The sequence below is a fragment of the Yarrowia lipolytica genome, chromosome 1E, assembly GCF_001761485.1.
Source record: "Yarrowia lipolytica chromosome 1E, complete sequence".
Classification (NCBI taxonomy): Eukaryota; Fungi; Ascomycota; class Dipodascomycetes; order Dipodascales; genus Yarrowia; species Yarrowia lipolytica.
In genome coordinates, this window is record NC_090774.1 from 3,193,675 (window position 1) to 3,212,193 (window position 18,519).

At 49.1% G+C, this 18,519-nt stretch overlaps 8 protein-coding genes across 8 annotated transcripts; 2 read left to right on the top strand and 6 right to left on the bottom strand.

Annotated features, from left to right (window-relative positions):
• Positions 1–103: 103 nt before the first annotated feature.
• YALI1_E31947g (uncharacterized protein) lies at positions 104–1,727 on the bottom strand (the record flags this gene model as incomplete). Its single annotated transcript, XM_504448.3, has 2 exons — positions 104–1,096; positions 1,566–1,727. 2 exons carry the CDS (start codon positions 1,725–1,727, stop codon positions 104–106), a joined length of 1,155 nt encoding a protein of 384 aa, XP_504448.2.
• Positions 1,728–2,964: 1,237 nt separating this feature from the next.
• Positions 2,965–3,738, bottom strand: YALI1_E31974g (uncharacterized protein; the record flags this gene model as incomplete). The annotated part of the gene is made up of 1 exon (XM_504449.2): positions 2,965–3,738. The coding sequence occupies one exon, from the start codon at positions 3,736–3,738 to the stop codon at positions 2,965–2,967; it is 774 nt and encodes a 257-aa protein (XP_504449.2).
• Positions 3,739–4,591: 853 nt separating this feature from the next.
• Positions 4,592–8,467, top strand: YALI1_E31982g (uncharacterized protein; the record flags this gene model as incomplete). Its single annotated transcript, XM_504450.3, has 1 exon — positions 4,592–8,467. One exon carries the CDS (start codon positions 4,592–4,594, stop codon positions 8,465–8,467), a length of 3,876 nt encoding a protein of 1,291 aa, XP_504450.2.
• Positions 8,468–9,677: 1,210 nt separating this feature from the next.
• On the top strand, positions 9,678–10,262 carry YALI1_E32033g (uncharacterized protein; the record flags this gene model as incomplete). Its single annotated transcript, XM_504451.3, has 2 exons — positions 9,678–9,692; positions 9,774–10,262. 2 exons carry the CDS (start codon positions 9,678–9,680, stop codon positions 10,260–10,262), a joined length of 504 nt encoding a protein of 167 aa, XP_504451.1.
• A 150-nt stretch (positions 10,263–10,412) lies between these two features.
• On the bottom strand, positions 10,413–11,789 carry YALI1_E32054g (uncharacterized protein; the record flags this gene model as incomplete). Its single annotated transcript, XM_504452.3, has 1 exon — positions 10,413–11,789. The coding sequence occupies one exon, from the start codon at positions 11,787–11,789 to the stop codon at positions 10,413–10,415; it is 1,377 nt and encodes a 458-aa protein (XP_504452.1).
• Positions 11,790–12,640: 851 nt separating this feature from the next.
• On the bottom strand, positions 12,641–14,071 carry YALI1_E32077g (uncharacterized protein; the record flags this gene model as incomplete). Its single annotated transcript, XM_504453.3, has 1 exon — positions 12,641–14,071. The coding sequence occupies one exon, from the start codon at positions 14,069–14,071 to the stop codon at positions 12,641–12,643; it is 1,431 nt and encodes a 476-aa protein (XP_504453.3).
• Positions 14,072–14,541: 470 nt separating this feature from the next.
• YALI1_E32096g (uncharacterized protein) lies at positions 14,542–15,936 on the bottom strand (the record flags this gene model as incomplete). The annotated part of the gene is made up of 1 exon (XM_504454.3): positions 14,542–15,936. The coding sequence occupies one exon, from the start codon at positions 15,934–15,936 to the stop codon at positions 14,542–14,544; it is 1,395 nt and encodes a 464-aa protein (XP_504454.1).
• A 551-nt stretch (positions 15,937–16,487) lies between these two features.
• YALI1_E32118g (uncharacterized protein) lies at positions 16,488–18,170 on the bottom strand (the record flags this gene model as incomplete). The annotated part of the gene is made up of 1 exon (XM_504455.1): positions 16,488–18,170. The coding sequence occupies one exon, from the start codon at positions 18,168–18,170 to the stop codon at positions 16,488–16,490; it is 1,683 nt and encodes a 560-aa protein (XP_504455.1).
• Positions 18,171–18,519: the final 349 nt, after the last annotated feature.

Here is an 18,519-nt window from a genome sequence, read left to right on the forward strand (position 1 = left end):
CAGTCACTTGTTGAATTGCGTTAAATACGTTAATCATACTCTACATAAGCTCCTATCCGTGCAATAATTACTGTATGTACCTACATGTTGTAGCTGGAGCGCTCTACTCCTCAATGTAGAGGGCGTCCTTGGCAGCCTTGACAACAATCTCGGGTGTGGGGAAGGCGAAGTTCTCAAGCTCAATGGCGTAAGGAGTGGGAACCTCAGCTCCGGTAACTCGCTGGATGGGGGCATCAAGGTAATCCCAGGCCCAGGAGTCGTTGACGACACCACAGAGCTCGGAGCCCATGCCAAAGGCGGGGAAGCCAGCCTCGACAGAGACAAGTCGGTTAGTCTTCTTGATGGAGTTGAAAATGGTCTCAGTGTCGAGAGGCTTGACAGTTCGCAGGTTAATGACCTCGGCATCGACGTTGTGGTGCTTCTTGAGGAGGTCGGCGGCCTTGAGGGCGGTCTCGACGTTTCGGGAGTGACCGACAAGAGTGATATCCTTACCCTCTCGCTCAATCTTGGCCTTTCCAAGGGGCAGAACGAAGTCGGGGGACATGGCCTCCTCAGACATGGGGAAAGACTCTCCGTACATGATCTCGTTCTCGAGGAAAACAGTCACGTTGGGGTCTCGGATGGCGGCCTTGAGCAGACCCTTGGCATCCTCAGAGCTGTAGGGAGAGACGACCTTGAGACCGGGAATCTGGCCGTACCACCCGGTGAAATCCTGAGAGTGTTGGGCAGCAACACCAGCGGCGGCACCGTTAGGACCTCGGAAGGTGACATTGCACTGCTGGGTACCTCCGGACATGTAGTAGGTCTTGGCACCGGAATTGATGATCTGATCAATGGCCTGCATGGCGAAGTTCCAGGTCATGAACTCGCAGACGGGGGTGAGACCGGCCAGGGCGGCACCGACACAAACACCGGCGAAACCCATCTCGGTGATAGGGGTGTCAACCACTCGCTTCTCGCCGAACTTGTCGAGAAGGCCCTTGGTGACCTTGTAGGCACCGTTGTACTGGCCGACCTCCTCACCCATGATGAAAACATTATCGTTTCGGTCCATCTCCTCTCGCAGTGCGGTGTTGAGGGCGTCTCTGACAGTCATCTAGGTTAGTACGTTGTTTTGGGTGTTGTCATGTTGATGTTGTTGGAAGTGTACAGAGCATTGTACAATTGCGACATAGCAGGAACGCAATCAACGGCTGAATCGCCGAATCGCTATTTCACAATTGGCACCTACAGCTTTGATAACTCCGGCAGCTCCAGACACGGAGTGCAGTTACAGCATGAGGCTGAATGTCCGCGTCACAATGATGATAAAATGGGTGCGTTTCAGGAGTTGCTGAAAATTTGACTGGTGGCAAATATCACTGAAAGCTCGTCACTCCATTGTGATCTCTCTCGCTATAACCGTGTTTGCTTCTTCTGCCATGTCTTAAGTCCGAAAAGCACTGTTTGCTGTTGATGAACACCCGTTACACAACGCTCGAGTTGCCCCATTCAGGGCGCATCGCGAAGCCGCAAGCGCACGGCCGTCGTGTATATATCGTGTCGTTCACACAAAAAATACTCACGTTAGTGGCGCCGCCTTCGGTTGAGGCAGCTCGGGTCTGGCCCATCATTCGGATGGCAGCCTGCTGGCCAGCAGTGGGCAGCAGAATCTGCTTGGAGGCGGGCTTGAGAACAGAGGTCTTGGCGGTGGCGGCCAGACGGTTCAATTGCTTGATGGCAGACATGTTTGTGGCTTGTTGCTGTGGGACCGAAAAAGATCTCAGATATCGTTTGTCGATGAAGAGTCTTGTAGTGAGAGATTTAGCTCGGAGGGGCGGTTGAGAGTTATTTCCCAACAGAATAGAGCCTAACCTGCTGGCGGGTCACATAACCCGGAAAAACTTTTCGAGCTAATTTTCCGAGTGCTCAGCAGCGCGTTGCGCGGAAGTGGAGTGGAAATGACGGTTATAGAACGACTCAATTCCCAGACTGGATACACTGGCAATGTTTTGTCACACATTTTTGGTCAAAACAAGCGCAACTACCTTGGTATTACAACGTTCTAGTGACACGTCCACCCGGACTAATTTAGGTTGGTCCCCCACGTCACACAGAGGACTAAAGAGGAGAGCCTACTGCTGTGTACACGAGAGTGAGTGGCTATTGGCGGTAGCAAAAATGGGGGTCCAAGACGAGCGTAAAGCTCAACACGCTCAGAAGTCCGATTATCGGAGCTTGGAATTACTAACCAAGACGCACATGTCACGTGAACACAATATAATACATGGTGCGTCCCTCGAGGATCTACCCTGTTGGTGTCTACTATCGGAATAATCTAGATGCAAACATAGCTATGAGCTTCAGCTATACGGGGGCGTGGACTGGACGTACGTACAGAGCAGGTGTACAGCAGTAAATATGTACAAGTCTGTAGGAAGGGAGCAAAAACCACCAATTGAACAGTGTGCGGTTTTGACGTGCATGCATACACACAAGAGGCACTGCTTGGTGTTGAGACAGCAAGTTGAGATAGGAGCGGGCAGTAACATATTAGATACAGGACCCTAAGTGCCTGTACTTGTATATCTAATGTGCGCTATGTGCAGTGTCTACTGTATGTATCCCAATTGTACATCGCCAAGTAACATTTTACATTGTACAGTACAGTAATGACTTTCAGTGTGTGCATTCAACGATCATTTATTTCCCACATAATTACAGTAGCCCAACATGACTACTTAATATTAGCACAACTTTTGGCTGGGTGAAATTTCTGACGTCAACGGCGATTGGGAATGTTGAGCTTTAGCCAAGTACAAATACAACAGTTGGGCCATATCGGCTACGCAAATCCGCACGAATCTATGCTAATACTTTCGTTATAGGGCTTCTGTTAGAACAGCAAGTGTTTTTTGAGTACCAGTGGGGTTGTCTGAGCGGGTGTGCTTTGCTACAACTCCTGATTGTTGTTGTGGGAGTGCCTTAAATAGGCATCTGACCCACCCGCTTGTAGCCAAACATCTCGCCGATCTTGAACCAGAGGTTTCGAAGAGGATCGACGACAATTTTGGCCAGCGAGGCGCCTCGTCGCTTCTGCTCACCGCCCTGGACTTCGTTGGTGCTGGGCAGAACGTAGTCCGAGGCACTGAGGGAGATGAAGAGTGAAAAGGGCACAAGCCAGATGCAGATGACAAAGTAGGACGCCACTTGAGCAAAGGGCAGCCGGGTCTCTCCTACGTAGTCCAGATTGTGGTATCGAATAGACGCCGGGGGAAGCTCAGGGTCCGAGAAGTGGGAGAACCAGAGGAAGTGATTAATGAGGACGAGCACAGCACTTCCAATAAAAGTTGGAGAGGTCAATTCAATCATAGGGAACCGCTTCAGATTCTGTAGATACACCATCTGTGAGCCCACGGACATGACGGACAACCAGAAGGGGAAGCCATCAATGAGCCACAGCAGAACGTCGACTGTGATGATGAAGTAGATGAGCCGGTAGAGAGACTTACGGGCGATTGAGGTGTGCTCTTCAACTAGCTCTGAGAGGTAGTAGAGGCCAGAAGCTGTGTTAGTGTCTATGCAGGCGTGTACACGCGTCCAGACGAGATGTTTCCGAGTGTTAACAGGGCAGAGTTGAATGATCAGAGGATAAGGCTGAATATCGGCGAGAAACACAACCAATACTTGAACAGATGAGCTCCCGATCTTCAACTTCAATTCGTCTTCACGCAAACGGCCCAGTGGCAACCTTCTCATCTTGCACGATTAGCACAGGCTCACCAACACCTGTCGTACCATGAGTATTAAAAAAAAAACCACACAAACCTCTCCATTTCACTCACCAATAGCTCCGGTAAGGAACAGAAAGCCGAATAAGGATCCGACCCATGAAAGCAATAACAAAATCATCGTGTCGTATTCTTCGTCGCGTTATACTGGTTTCGCGATAAAAGGCAACGCCCGATCTGGCCATATCCCTAATCCTGCTTTCTTCCCAAAAGCTGGCTTTTTCAACTTTAGTGCGTGACGTAATCTTTAGACTGAAATATTCGCAGCAAGCTCTCCCCTTGCGTACAGCTCAGACCGCAGTTCATCATACATGCATATACAGATCAGGATATCGCAACAGTCTAATAGAACCGCCTGATCCGACACAAAAATGAGGTGAGTACTCACAGAGACACTGTCAGCGTTACAACGCAACTAACCCAGTTTTGCATTTGGAAGCAGTGGAACGTCTTTCAACTCCGGTGTCTCCTTTAGCTACATCACTGGAGTTCCTGATACAAAGGCCGTTACGCCTCCAGCACGAACGGTACTGTTCAAAAACCTGCTGAAACGAGATGCAAGCACCAGAGAAAAAGCCATCTCCGAGTTGCTGACCCAGCTCCAAGCCAAGAACCCAGAGACCCTCGACAAGACCACATATTACGCCTGGATCCAGCTTTACGCTAAGCTAGCTATCGACATTAGCCGAGTAGTACGAGATAAGGCACACCGATGCCAGGGATACATTTGCAGCATTCTGGGTCCCCAGAGTGTTCCCCATTTGGGCGATGCCATCTGTCCTTGGCTTTTGGGAACTGTCGATTCTGACAGACAGGTTGCTATGGCAGCCATGCAGTCTCTGGATATCGCCTTCCCGGACCCTGAGAAGAGGGGCAAGTTTCTCAAGACATTCCGAAAGAGCTGTGTCACCACTCTGGTGGAAGCTCTCCGAACAGAGACAAAGGACTCACTTTCTGACGACCGATTCGTCACCAAGGAGGAGGCGGATGCCAAGTTCAACCGGTTCCGATCGTCCGGAATCGCTTTACTAGGAAACTTGCTACCATTCAAGCAATCCGAGCTTGACGAGGGATGCGAGGACATTCTGCATGATGATAAACTATGGAACTCGGTCACCTCTGACGACTCTGCTTTGGCCCAAGCAGTTATCACCCTGGCTTCTAAGATGATCACTGACGACTCTCTGCATGAGACCTTCTCCAACACCCTCCTTAGAAAGGGTCTTGGATCTATCAATCCCGGCTGCATCTCTACTTACACTAAACTTATCACAAAGCTGACCGTGACCAATCCAGAGATCTGGTCCATGGCCAAGAAACCCCTTACTCCCCAACTGAGCAAGTACCTACGGACCTCAAAAGCGTGGAACGAGATTCCTGTTCTTATTGAGGCCATCAACAGAACTTCCTTGGCTACAGATATGGACAAATTGATGGCTGACTTCCTGTCTGGCGTCACTTCTGATGAATCACCAGGTGCATGGATCTGCTTCTTTGACACCATTGCGAAGATCGCCAACACCAGTCAGCTTGGAGCCGCCCTTTCTCAGCTCGGGAAGCTCAAGGAGATCATTCGACCCAGGGGGTTGTGTAATGCTACTCTCACTCCCACGGGTCAGATGTATCCTTATGTTTCTAACCTAGCTCGAGCATGCCATTCTGAGTTCGAGACAGCCTACAATGCCGCCATCACTCGAACTACCGAGAAGAAGGATTTCCTTACATTCGAGAAACTGATGCAACTCACTGCTTTCTTGATGGAAGATGAACCTCTCCGTCCTATTCTTGGACCTGGTATTGAAGCTATCTTCACTTTTCCCGTTGAGAAGGCTACAAAGGCTCTGCTCTACCCCGTGAACAAGTTCCATCTTCTTAGTGAGTCTCTTCAGAACAAGTTCATTGAGTTCACCATGGCTCTGCCTCTCCACTTTACTGCAGATAACGTCGGGCTTTTGCTCGACCTGGCCCAAGATATGGCTCGAAAGATGCCCGCCGAAGATGTTGACAAGTTCTTTGCCATCACCACCGATAACATTGCAAAAGTGGAAGACACTGAGACTCGACAGAATCTCCTGCATGCATTTGTCTCTTCCCACTGGCCTACTACGCTTCCCGACTCTGTGGTCACCCTACTTGAGGGCACCCTGGACCACAGCTCTACAGCTCTTCTGCTCAAAGGCTCTTTCACAGATGAACAGAAGAAGGCTCTCTTCTCACATTTTGAGGATGACCTTCTAGGCGATCCCACTGCTCTTGAGGATCTCTCTGATGGTGTTCTTACTCGACTGTGTGACGGATTCCTCGTTGACAATAGAAGCATCCTCTTCGAAGACGTTATGTTCGAGCCTTTCATCGAGAAGCTGCTTGGAAAAATCGAGGAGCTTGAGTACACTAACAAGGAACTAGCCTCCAAGCTGGCTGAGCAGTGTGTCAAGGCTGGACTCAAGGACTATCTTTTGAGCTCTGGAGTTCGTGACTTCATTGCCGATCTGTCCAAGCGCGTGGCTGTTCCATGGCTTTTTGAGGCTTGTCAGCTGTTTTTGACCAAGCTGCAGAACCTCCTGCAGTATGATCTGTCTCCATCTCTAACGGTTACGTCCAAGTTCGGAGGAGCTGTTCTGTTTGAGCAGTTCGTTGGTCCTGATGAACTTGCAGGTGTCAAACCTGAGCCTCGTCTCATTGACGAAGCCCTCGGCCTTTTTGGCTTCATGTTCACCCTCGATAAGATCAAGCCTGTTGACGACACTCTAGTAGAGTATGTGACTGTTGCCAAGAAGTACACTGAACTTAACAGTGTGACCACGGACTTTGATTTCGATCGGTACGCTGCTTTTGCTTCTATGAACGCCCTATCGAATGATCTCAAGACCAAATTCGAGGACAACAGCAAACTCAACGGACCTGCCGCATTCTATTATGCTCAGATTGTCGCCGATACAACTGTTCCAGTTGGTACCGTGAATGTGCGAAAGCTAGTACAGGAAGAAAAGTATACTGAGGCTCTGATTGACATTGTTTCTCGATCCGAGGAGGATTTCCAACAGACTCTCAGCTACTTGGCTTCTGAGATTCCTTCTGTTTCTGCCTTGGAGATTGAAGCAAAAAGCGGTTTCAACCGACTGGTTCTCATCAATTGCATCTTCGAATGTTCCGAGTACGAACTTGACATACCTCTTCAGCGACTTAGTATGATGACCAACACTCTTTTCGACTGGTGTTTGGAGGCTGAGAATGCCTTTGAGTTGGACTTCATCCCGATTCGAGCTGAGATAGCCAAGCTCATCTTGCATCTTGAGGACCAGGATGTTTCGCGAGACTTGTACGAGAAGTTCCTGTCCTTTGTTATTGAGGGTCTCAACATTCTGTCAAGTTTGGATAAGGATACTATTGACGGCGATATTGCCGAGATTGTCGATGGCTTCCGTCTCCAGCTGTTCAAGATTCTGGCTACCTACTTCAACAACAAGGAGACTAACCCTGTTCTGGCCGAGGTCTGGAAGGAGGAGATTGACAGTGTGTGGGAGGATCTTGCCGGCCATTTCTGTACTTACGTCACTTCTCCTTCTCCCCTTGCCGTCAAGGTGGACCGCCTTCTTGGACGAATTGCTGTTCACGTTCCGATCAAGTACTTTGAGCTCGACAAACTGTTTGGTGTTGTGGCTCGGTCTTCTCCCGATTGCCAGTTTGCTGCTACCAAGCTTGCTCTTAAGATGATTCCTGACCAGCAGGAGGAGCTCTCTATCAACGTTGAGCTTGCCAAGACTAAGGTTGCCAGTGAACATGACGATGAGGACCACAACATCGACGTAACTCTTTCCCCTGAGCTGCGGTCCGTTGTTGAGTCTGCTGAGCCTGGTTCTTCCCGGTTCCTTCTGGCTTGGATTCTCATCTTGGATCATCTCGATGCCTCATCTTATGCCATTAAGCAGGTGTACCTTGATCAGCTCAAATCTTCTGATGCTGTCAACGACATGCTTACCTGCATTTCTGAGATGGTCCAGACCAACCCCTCTACCAAGAACCATACTGCCTTTCCTAAGACTCTGGACCTCTCTGTTCTTGCAGCGCATCTTTATTACCGAGCACTGGTCCATCTTGGATCTATCACCCGTCTGTGGTTCGCTGACATCAAGAAGCGATCTGTTGCTCTTGCTGTCAAGGAGACCACTAAGAAGCACTTCTCCCCTCAGCTTATCGAAGACGAGATGGAGCGAGTCGAGGAGCTTCTCAATAAGGCTTCTTTGGATGACAGCATGTCTGTGCGGTTCAACAAGCAAACACACGAGGTTCGAGCTACCTACCTTGTTGACGAGCAGAAGATGGAGATCTCCATTGTTATTCCAGATGACTACCCTCTGTCCGCCGTAACTGTTGAGGGCGCAGTTCGAGTGGGTGTTCGAGAGAACAAGTGGCGAGCATGGCTACTGGCTTCTCAGGCCATTGTTGCCAACAAGAACGGTACTATTGTTGATGCTCTGGAACTTTTCAAGAAGAACATTTCTCTTCACTTCTCTGGTGTGACCGAGTGTGCCATTTGTTATTCTATTTTGCATCAGGACAAGTCCTTGCCTTCCAAGACTTGTGGCACTTGTAAGAACAAGTTTCACAGTGACTGTTTGTACAAGTGGTTTAAGAGCAGTAACTCTTCCACCTGTCCTCTGTGTCGAAGCACCTTCAGCTTCCGAGTCGGCAAGTAGTCCATGTATATATGTACTATTAATGAATTGTATTTTATAGAAGCCATTGGCCACATCAATTTGCATAAGATAATTTTGTCATTTGTTACAAATGTGCAATTACAATACATACTTACTATAAGGTGGGAAGCTCCTGTTGTCCATCACCAAAACTTTTGGGAGGAGAAGCGAAGGTACATTTTATAGGCACTCCAGGTTCCCCGGTTCGAACAGTGCTACTTGTACCCGGAACCTTCTTAAGGTATGTAAATGTGAATTTGTCCATGACTGGCTATCCCACGATAGTCAACATGCATCATCTTTATCTAACTCACATTCCACCAAGTGGCACTCTCCTTGAATCGGCGTGGCTCGAACACCTATTTCAAGCTCCACTTTTTAGCACGTACTGTATGTACTTGCCTTGGCGCAGTAGAGTTTGGGAAGGAGTCCAAGTTTCCGAGGTCACGGTACAGGTGTTATAAACCTCAAAGGGTTTGGTGGGATGTGCAAGTGAAACGAGAAGTGTTTACGAGAGAGACTTCATACCCAGGTTGCTAACTCCTGAACTTCAGAACTTTGCACTAATCATTTCAAGGTCAAATAACTCCCTATTGTGTGTGCCAGCTTACTCGTCCCACCTTGTATGCCAACAGAAAGCCAATTTACCGACGAGCGTAGTTTCTGGTCCCAACGAAATGAGGGGGATCGGGACGTAGCAAATCAAGCAAGCACCCACTGTTGCTGTCTGATTAGGTCATCCAAACGGCTCATACTGTAGAAAGGAAGTCTTCTGGTGCAGCCATCCATCAGTTGTCCAATCCTTTAACATGCCCGAAAATACCCCAAGCTGCACCAGCCACGCTTCTTGGATGCAATATTTTCCCTAATTTTGCACGTGGCTGAAGTTTAACGTGGCATTGACCCAAGGGCGTGTCTGACGGACAGGTACAAGAGTTATGGGTTGAGAACGGCACAAAAACAGACGGGGAAAACGATTGCGTTACACCTCTGGCTGTCGGGCAATTCCATACTCTATGGCAATCGATCTCGAGTTTCTATACGTGCATGCAAGGTCATATGTTGCCTCTAAACTTTTTCCAACGACAAACGTTCAGCAGCACACTGGTCTGTTTGGATCGATACCCTAACCTCCCGACTGAAAGTTTTTTATGCAAAGAATCTGGGAAAAAAATACCCTTTCCTCCTTACACACTTTCAAAGACTCAAAATGATTATTTTCAAGGTGAGTATCGAACAATCGCATCACACGCGTGGTGCAATTGGCCACAGAGGCCGCCCATTGCGAGCCCCAAACTAACCGCAGGACGTTATTTCCAACGATGAGATGTGCTCTGATGCCTTCGAGCCCAAGGTTGTTGACAATGTTGTCTACGAGGTCGACTGTACCATGATCCAGGTCGCTGAGGGTGACGTCGATATCGGTGCTAACCCCTCTGCCGAGGACGCCGAGGAGGGTGTTGACTCTGACGTCCAGACCGTCAACAACGTTGTCCACTCTTTCCGACTCCAGTCCACTGGATTCGACAAGAAGTCCTACCTCACCTACCTCAAGGGTTACATGAAGTCCATCAAGAACTACCTTGCTGAGAACAAGCCCGAGGAGGTCGAGAACTTCGAGAAGGGTGCCCAGGCTTACGCCAAGAAGATTGTTGCCAACTTCAAGGACTTCGACTTCTACACTGGTGAGTCCATGGACCCCGATGGAATGGTTGCCCTCCTCAACTACCGAGAGGACGGTACCACCCCTTACCTTATCTTCTGGAAGCACGGTATCAAGGAGGAGAAGATCTAAGAAAATAGTAATAGAATTGATTAGTATTTGAGATTACAAAAAGAGCGTGTCAAGTCGTACACTACAACGCAGGTAGAAATTTCCCAACCACTGTCATACAAGGAATGTCATTCATTAGTCGTCATATGTTCGTTAGTTAGTTCGCTGAGCTCAGTTTCTCACCTTGCACTCGTCAAAGATGTTCTTGGGAACAGAACTGTTGGTCCACTTGCCAACAAAGTCGTCAAACTTGATCCAGGACAGATCGCCGAGGTTGGATCGAATGGGCTGACCGGAGTAAAGAACTCGAATGAAGTGCTCGTTCTTGAGCTTCCAAAGCTCCAGTGCAATGTTGGAGCCCATTCCAGGCCATCGCAGGGTCTTAATACCCAGAGAAGCGGTTAAAGGTGCCACATCTCCATCGTGAGCAAAGACGTGATGGTACTTTATAGAGGAAGTACCGTTGACAACCTGTTGGAGCTGAGCAACAAGCTCGCCAATCAAAACACCGGCCTTGAGCTTTACGTAGTTGGTAGCGTTATTCTGGGTGACGTAGTGGTAGTTGTACTCCCAATCTCCGGCCTTGAATACAGTGTTGGCAGCAGTGTCGTTCACAGAAGGAGGCAGAGCGTAGCCGTTGCAGAGTCGGGCCTGGAAGTTATCGTTGTAGTGGTCCCAGTCGCTGTTCCAGTCGCTGACATTGGTCTTAAAGGCCGTCTTGAACTCCGTCTGCAGGGGGTTGAGCACCTGCATGTGTTCCTGGAACTCATCAGACTTCTTCCACGTAGCGTCATAAGCGTCTCGCTGGTCACAGGGGTAGTTGGATCCAATTGAGTCAATTTGCTCATCCTGTTGGTGCAGAGGTAGAGTGTCTCGAAGGTAAGGCCACAGACCTCGAAGAACTCCTCCGGCAGACTGCTGGGTCAGAGCTTTGGTAGAAGATCGAAGCCAGACGGTCTCGGGAGTGGGGTACTTGGGAAGGAGACCAAGTTTATCTCCGTAGACGGCCCAGAGGTCTCGTCCATGTGTGATACCGTCGGCAAAGCCACCGGATGTCAGCTGGGGGAACTGACAAGTGGTGTTGGGGTCATGGGTGGTGGAGAATGGGTTAACAGAGGGGTCTGAGTAAGTGGAGGCGTACACGTGCACGGGGTCTCGCTGGGTAGCCCGGTTGGCAGGGCCTCCATACAAGAAAGGCAGAAAGTCTGAACACGAGTACGCAATATCTTCTCCCTCCGGGAATGTATGGTAAGCAGATCGCTTCTGATGTCTCTGAACGTAGGTCAAAGCCACGATCTGGGCATCCTTCTGGGAAGGCAGCTCGTAGGTGTCGTCTCTGGGGTGGGGCATAAAGCAGTAGTTATACTCGCCGTACTTTTCTGTGTCGGGAGTACCTCCTACAGAGCCCACTGGGATGGCCGAGTAGGAGGAGTTGCCTGTCTGCACTACACACCCAGGGTCAACAATATCAGGGTAGAAGGTGTCAATGGTTTTGTTGTCCCAAGCCAGGACAGCAGTGGCTAGCGAAATGAGAGCGGCGGTTCGCATATTGGCGGTATGTGTGGAGCTCCTGTGACGATTGTTGGTTCATTAAGTAGTACCACTTTTTTGAGTGCGTAATAATCAAGTGATTACTTGCACGATAGTTTAACTTAAGTTGGGTCGAGCGGCAGACGCCAGAGAGGCACACTAAGAGAGTACCGGAAACAGTATTTGAGTGATGTTTGAGGGGAAAAGGGAGAATAATGGAGGGAGTTGGTTATTTAACGCACAATTGATGTCTATTTATATATTTTTGAGACTCGTTCTCCTATCAATTGTATCACTCAAGACCGTCTCACCCACCCGCTACTCTCGTTAAACTTCGATGAGAGAGACGCACATGTTTCAATACTGCGAGGTTATACGCTGACGACGAGACTTTCAGCTGCGGACTTCAAGCTTCCAATTTGATACTACCGGACCTGAAATTGACACGGCCCTCGTCTTGGCGTTGATCGATTAGGTGATATTGGACCGGTTATTTTCAAACAAAGATTGTGTCTCACTTCGACTAAGTGGGCGTATCAGGCACGAGACGGTGAAGGCGTGTAGCTACTTGGGCTGTAGGTTGAAACTATCCGTATCATATATCAGGTATCAGTAGACTCATCTATTTTTACATTTCAAGGGGTTTACAGTATACCCTACTGTAGAAAGGTATCTACTGCTTTTACAGTAGCTACGAGTACCCGCACTCGCAAATACTTTCACACGCTCCTGTTCACGAGTCTCTATTCAGATGATCTTACAGTGGAGCCTTGCGTGTTGAGGTGCAATGATCACATGTCTCAGAGAGTAACAGCAGAATATATCCACATCTATTTATTTATTTGTGGCTATTTGTAATTGATCCGTAATTATTTGGTGACCTTGCACTCCTCTACAATATCGATGGGCACCGACTTACTCCACAGATCGACAAACTCATCAAATTTGATCCACTCAAGATTTCCAAGTTTGGATCGAATGGGGGCACCGGCCCACAGAACACGGACATAGTGTTCGTTCTGATTAGTGATAGGAGGGAGGGGAATCTGTTCTGACTCGTTGTCATCGACAGCCTCCACCTTCCACAACTCCACCGCTATGTTAATGCCCATTCCAGGCTGTTTCATGGTTTGCAGCCCCAGAGTAGTTGCCATAGGGGCTAGATCTCCATCGTGGGCAAAGTAGTGTCTGTATACCACACTCGAATGGTTGTAAACGGTCTCCTTGAGCTGATCAATAATCTCACCGACAAGAAGGCCAACCTTCAGACGAGCATACTCGGCAGCATTGGGATCTGCAATGTACTGCTGGTAGAACTCCCAGTCCTCACCAGAGAAGACCTGGGCTGCAGCATTCCCAGAAGCACAAGAGGTACTGTTTGCACATGGGAGAGGATAACCATTGCAGAGACGAGACTGGAAGGTATCACTCCATTTCTCATACTTGTAGTCGGACTCGCCAAACACAGTCTTGTGCAGCTCGTCCAACACGGGCACCATGAATTCATCGTGCTCCTTCCAGATGTCCGTCTTCTTGAGATCCTTCTTCAGCTTGTCTCGCTTTTCGCAAGGGTAGTTTGATCCAATTGTGTCCACCTCGGCTCGCTGTTGGTGGATGGGCAGCGTCTCGTTGTGGTTTGGCCACAACCCCCGAAGTACTCCACCCGCGGTCTGGGCTGTGAGATCCTTATTGGATCGTCGAAGCCAGATGTGGTCCAAACTGGGGACTGCAGGAATGATACCCATCTTATCTCCATATACATTCCACAGATCTCTACCATGCTGGAAGCCGTCCTCCAGACCCCCGATGGTCAATTGGGGGAACTGGCAGCTTCCATGGGGTACGTATCCCGAACTTACGTATGGATTGGAGTCGGGTGTGTAGACATAATCGTGAACGGGAATAGCAGCGTTCAAGAGCCCTGTGGAGTCACGATTTTCACCAAACAAAAAAGGAACAAGCTCTGAACAATCGTACCGGATGTCCTCGTCTTGGTAGGTGTGGTAGGATGTCCGTTTCTGGTGTCTCTGAATATAGGTCAATCCAGCCATACTTCCTCGAACAGAGCCATTGAGAATTGCTGCTGGCAGCTCATAGGTGTCGATGTGAGGATGGGGCATGGAGCAGTAGTTGTAGCCTCCGTACTCGATATTTCGAGGTGTAGCATGCTTGCTACCAACGGGAAGTTGGTAGCCCTGGTAGTAAGGCTTGGTTGGCACTTCCTCGGGGTAGAGTGTGTCTGTGGCGTTTGTGTTCCAGGCCAGAGCAGGGGAGATCACGACGAAAATAAGGGACCACATCTTGTCGTTTTCCGGGTGTTATTTGGAGCATGTCGTTCTTCATATACTCTGGTCTTATTAGTACGAAGGTGTATAAACAATGTTTCTGCATTCTCCCCACGTGGGAAATAGCGTTTCTGTATGCAAGTATCGGTCAGATTAGGTGGGCAGAATCCACACAATCCCGCGGCAGTATGAAGATCTGTTTGGGAGGAAGAGCTGTTTGGAGCAATGAGATCTGAACCCTAGTCATATATTCTGATGTCGTTCTGTTGCCATGGCTTAGATTCTCTCCAGAAGAATCCACCATTATCGACGGACTATGAAGATGTACCAGTGTACTTGTACTTTTACAATCATGATTTCTGCAGTTACTGTACAAGTATTCGTACTATTAAGGTACTCACATCCTATGTTCTACCTACAGTCCCCCTCCCTCCTTCCGCATGCAACCATCCCTCTATATGCAATTCTTCTATATATTATGTTCTCTATTTGTTAACGATCAGACAGACGTTCTCGGGAGAGATATCCATCTCGGTGTACTGAACCAGACGGGCATCCAGACCCTCCTTTCGAAGAGCGTGGAGTCGGCCCTGGTCCAGAAGACGTCGGCACTTGAGACCGATCACCTTTCTTGCTTCAGCAGGAAGTCCGGAAGGGTGTCCAACTGGTGCTGGGGTCTCATTATCGGCAGCTTCTGTCTGCTCACCCTCCACAGGCTCTTTCTTGGGTCTCTCTCCACACAAAACCCACGATGTCATTCTAGTAAGAGCGGCGAATCCATCATCGTCAAAACCACGCTCCTGCAGCCACTCGATTCCGGCTTTGGGGAACATCTGCACGTTGCATATCTGTCGACAACACAGTGCAATAACAAGCGCAGCAGGTCTGGCTTCCTTGGTGAACACCGCACTGTTAAGAAGACATTGAAGGGTTAGATCGGTGGCACAGCCGCAGAGATGCTTGGAGACAATTAGGTTGGCGTCGTAGGGTCCCTCCACAGGCACCCCATCCAGCATGAGATCCTTAATGTCCATTTTGAGTCGCTTGATAAGAGGCAACGGCTGTTCAGGGAAATCGTCCTTGGTGTCTTTCACAAGCTTACCGTCCATCTTCATTCGAGGCATGGCTCGATCGATAAACAGGTAGTTAGCAGCTGTCTTATCATCCTGTTGTCTCTCAGCACAGATAGCATAGTTGATGTATCTGGAAAGCTCAGCTCGTCCGGCTCCAAACTCGAGAATTCGACTGGAGGATTTCAAAAGGCCAGTCTTCTCCATATGCGCAATAAGAGACGCCTGCTGAAGAGCGTGTTTCTTGTTTTGGACCTCAGTCATTCGTTTGGCAAGACCCTTCTCGTGGTTCAGAATTTCCACGGGCACCTCCTCCACGTCCTTGAACGCAGCCTCCACTACAGGGATCCATTTGGCGTAGTCAACGGTGATATCAGACTTCTTACCAACACAGGGCTTGGCCTCAGGATTACTGATGTTCATGTCATCTCTGTGCCATCCCTCTCGCTCCTTTTGCATTCGCTCCTTGACCTTGTTGCACTTGTACATGTGCTGCTGGAGCTCGTCAGCCCAAACTGTATGTCCCGGATCAACAGGACAAACAACACGCTCTCGACCAGCATAGCTGTCCTTCTGCAGAAGTACATGCTGAGCGCAAAACTTTTCCTCCGCCTTTCGTTGCATGTGACACTGTCGGTGGTTCTTGTGAGGCAGCTTGTACTCGCATCGCAAGTACGAGTACTCCTTGGGAGTGTCTCTCTTCTGTCTCTTGGGGAACATGGAAGGGTTGGGCTTTTCAGGCTTTCCGTCAGCGCTCATAGTTTCAGAACTGGCCTTAACAACCTCTGGTATTCCTGTTTCTGTGGTCATGTTGTGTGTAATATCACGGAGTTGATTTTTTATAGATCGCTCCCATATACATATTTTTCACCTGAAGGTTTAGTGTGTGTTGTGCCATGCATGGATGACGCGTATTTGAAAAGGGGAGGGTTTATTGATTTAAGATCATGCTAAATATCGAAGCACTCGATGTACAAGTGCAAGTATGTACTGTACAGTAGTATACTCATATCTGTAAAAAAATGTTGAGATAGTTCACTATTGATGCAAGTACCAGTCGGTAACGTACAATTGTACAAGTATAAGTAAATTTTATTCAGGAATCTCATCAATAGAGGTGCCAAATTGCAGGTCTATATATATACTTGTACAAGTACAAGCACTAAGTATTTCAACACCGGCTGGGCCGTTTTCCTAAACCACATCAGTCGACTTTCGACTTTTCGACAACAATTCCTGAATCACCACAAGTGCAAGTACCTTCAAACCAACTTCAAACTACTTGTAGTATCTTTTATACGATAAATATTACTTGTGGATTAGATATGAGGGAGGGTACTTTTTTTGTGAGTTGGGTCTTCTTAGTGGGCCATGTCGTTCTCGATACTCTCCTGAACAAACTTCCAGTACCTGTGTCGAGTAGCGATTCGGAACTTCTTGCCAAAGGCTATCATGAACAAGAACATTCCGATGCAAAAGACTGAAACTCCGGCGGCCTCTCCGAAACATCGCTGGAGACCCTCATTGGTGAGCCAGGGGGTGATGGCGTAGCCCATACCGAAACCCATGCAGTTTCGGATGATAATAAGAGGAACCATGGATTCCGAAGCCATTTCCCGATAGCAATCAACAGCGTAATTGACGGAACAGAGACCAGCAAGCACGCCGAAGCCTCCAGTGATACCAAGACCCATGACCAATCCAAACCAGTGGATGCCATGGGCAGCGCCAATACCCCAGAGAATGAGACCAGCGGGGCACATGACCATATAGAGTGCCAAGAGCCAGAGTCGATCCTCGGCTTCAGATATACCTCCGTGTCGCTTGGCCATCCAGATACGTAGTCTGTCTCCAAGCCATCCCCCGTACCAGGCGACAATAGCGGTGATGATGGTGGGACACAAGTAGGCGACACCGACCATTGAGGGCTTGAAGTTGTAGGGGGGTTCAGATAGGATCTTGGAGGCAGTAGCGTTGAGAACGGAGAACCAAATCAGACCGGTACCGTAAAGGAAGCCGGCGTAGATGACCGGAGGGAAAGAGAAGAGAATGATGATTGGACGCTTGACCATGGTCCATAACATGTTGGGTCTGGGCTTGTCAAACAGCTTCAGCTTGTCCCAGAAGGTCTTGGGCTTGTAGATCTTGGCAGGCACACCGCAAGCAGCAGTCTCTCCATTAGAGAAAGGGTTGGGTATGACGTCCACTCGGTTAGCAGATCCCTTCTCGTTCTGGTCGCTAGAGTCGTTGAAAGATCCTGATCCCACAGGAAGAACGGCTCCACCATGAGCAACGTCCAGAGTCTCGCTCTCCATGCACTCTCGCTCCAGCTCAGCCTTTCGAGAGTAGTTAGTCTCCTCGAAGAAGAAGAAAAGAAAAACGAAAACCACTGCGTCGAAGATGGCACCCCAGAAGAGCACCCATTTCCAGTCCATACCCTGGGTGATAAAACCTCCAAAAAAGGGGGCCATGAAGGAGCCGAACAGCATCATGAAGGCGTACAGGCCCATCCAGGAGCCTCGCTCGTGTTCGAACCAAATATCGGAGACTGTGACTTCACATAGAGACTCGATGGGAGCTCCAAGGAAACCCTGCAGAATCTTATGACCAATCCACTGACCGTTGTTCTTGGTATAGGGGGCCCAAATCTGGACTGCCATTGTTCCCAGGATAGAGATGAGGTAGACAGGTCTCTTTCCGAACTGTAGAGCCACCGGCTGCCAGAAAAGACAGCCGAAACCCAGCATCAGGAACATATATCCGGTACCCTCGTTGAGGTCAGCCAGCGACAAGTTGGTCTTCTCTGAGATGGGCAGCAGTACCGAGAAGATGGAGGCAGTGGGAACTCCAACTCCAAGGGTGTACAACACCATACACAGCATGGAGAGCCACTTTCTTCGCTGAGACCAATTCAAAGGATCGTCTGGGTCAGCCGAGGGAGTAGGCACCAGCACAATCTCGTGGTCTACGGCATTGTAATCGGGGTCTCCCTTGAGATCGACCAATTGGATGGTTCCAGGAATGACTTCACTGTCGACTTTCATGCTGAAGGATGTGCGTATATGGGACCGAAGACTTCTGCATCTGGCCTAGGTCTCGATATATATAGAGCGGTGGCTCTTGGACAAGAGAAAGGCCCAGACTCTTTGCACGTATGCATTGTCTCGCTTCTGCATCCGTCTGTACTCCCGTAACGATGTCGTGCAGATCGCAACAAGCTTGGACAATCAAACCTACCCAGGTTCTTTGTGTATCCCGCTTCGCAGTTTCAGAGGATGAGTGTTAACCGCGGCAGTTGAAACGGATGACGAAGCAGGAATATGATGCTCATGGACAGGGTGCAGCCTTCTAGAGTTGTTCTGGAAAGAGGAGTAGCAGCAAGCAGAGTCGTAT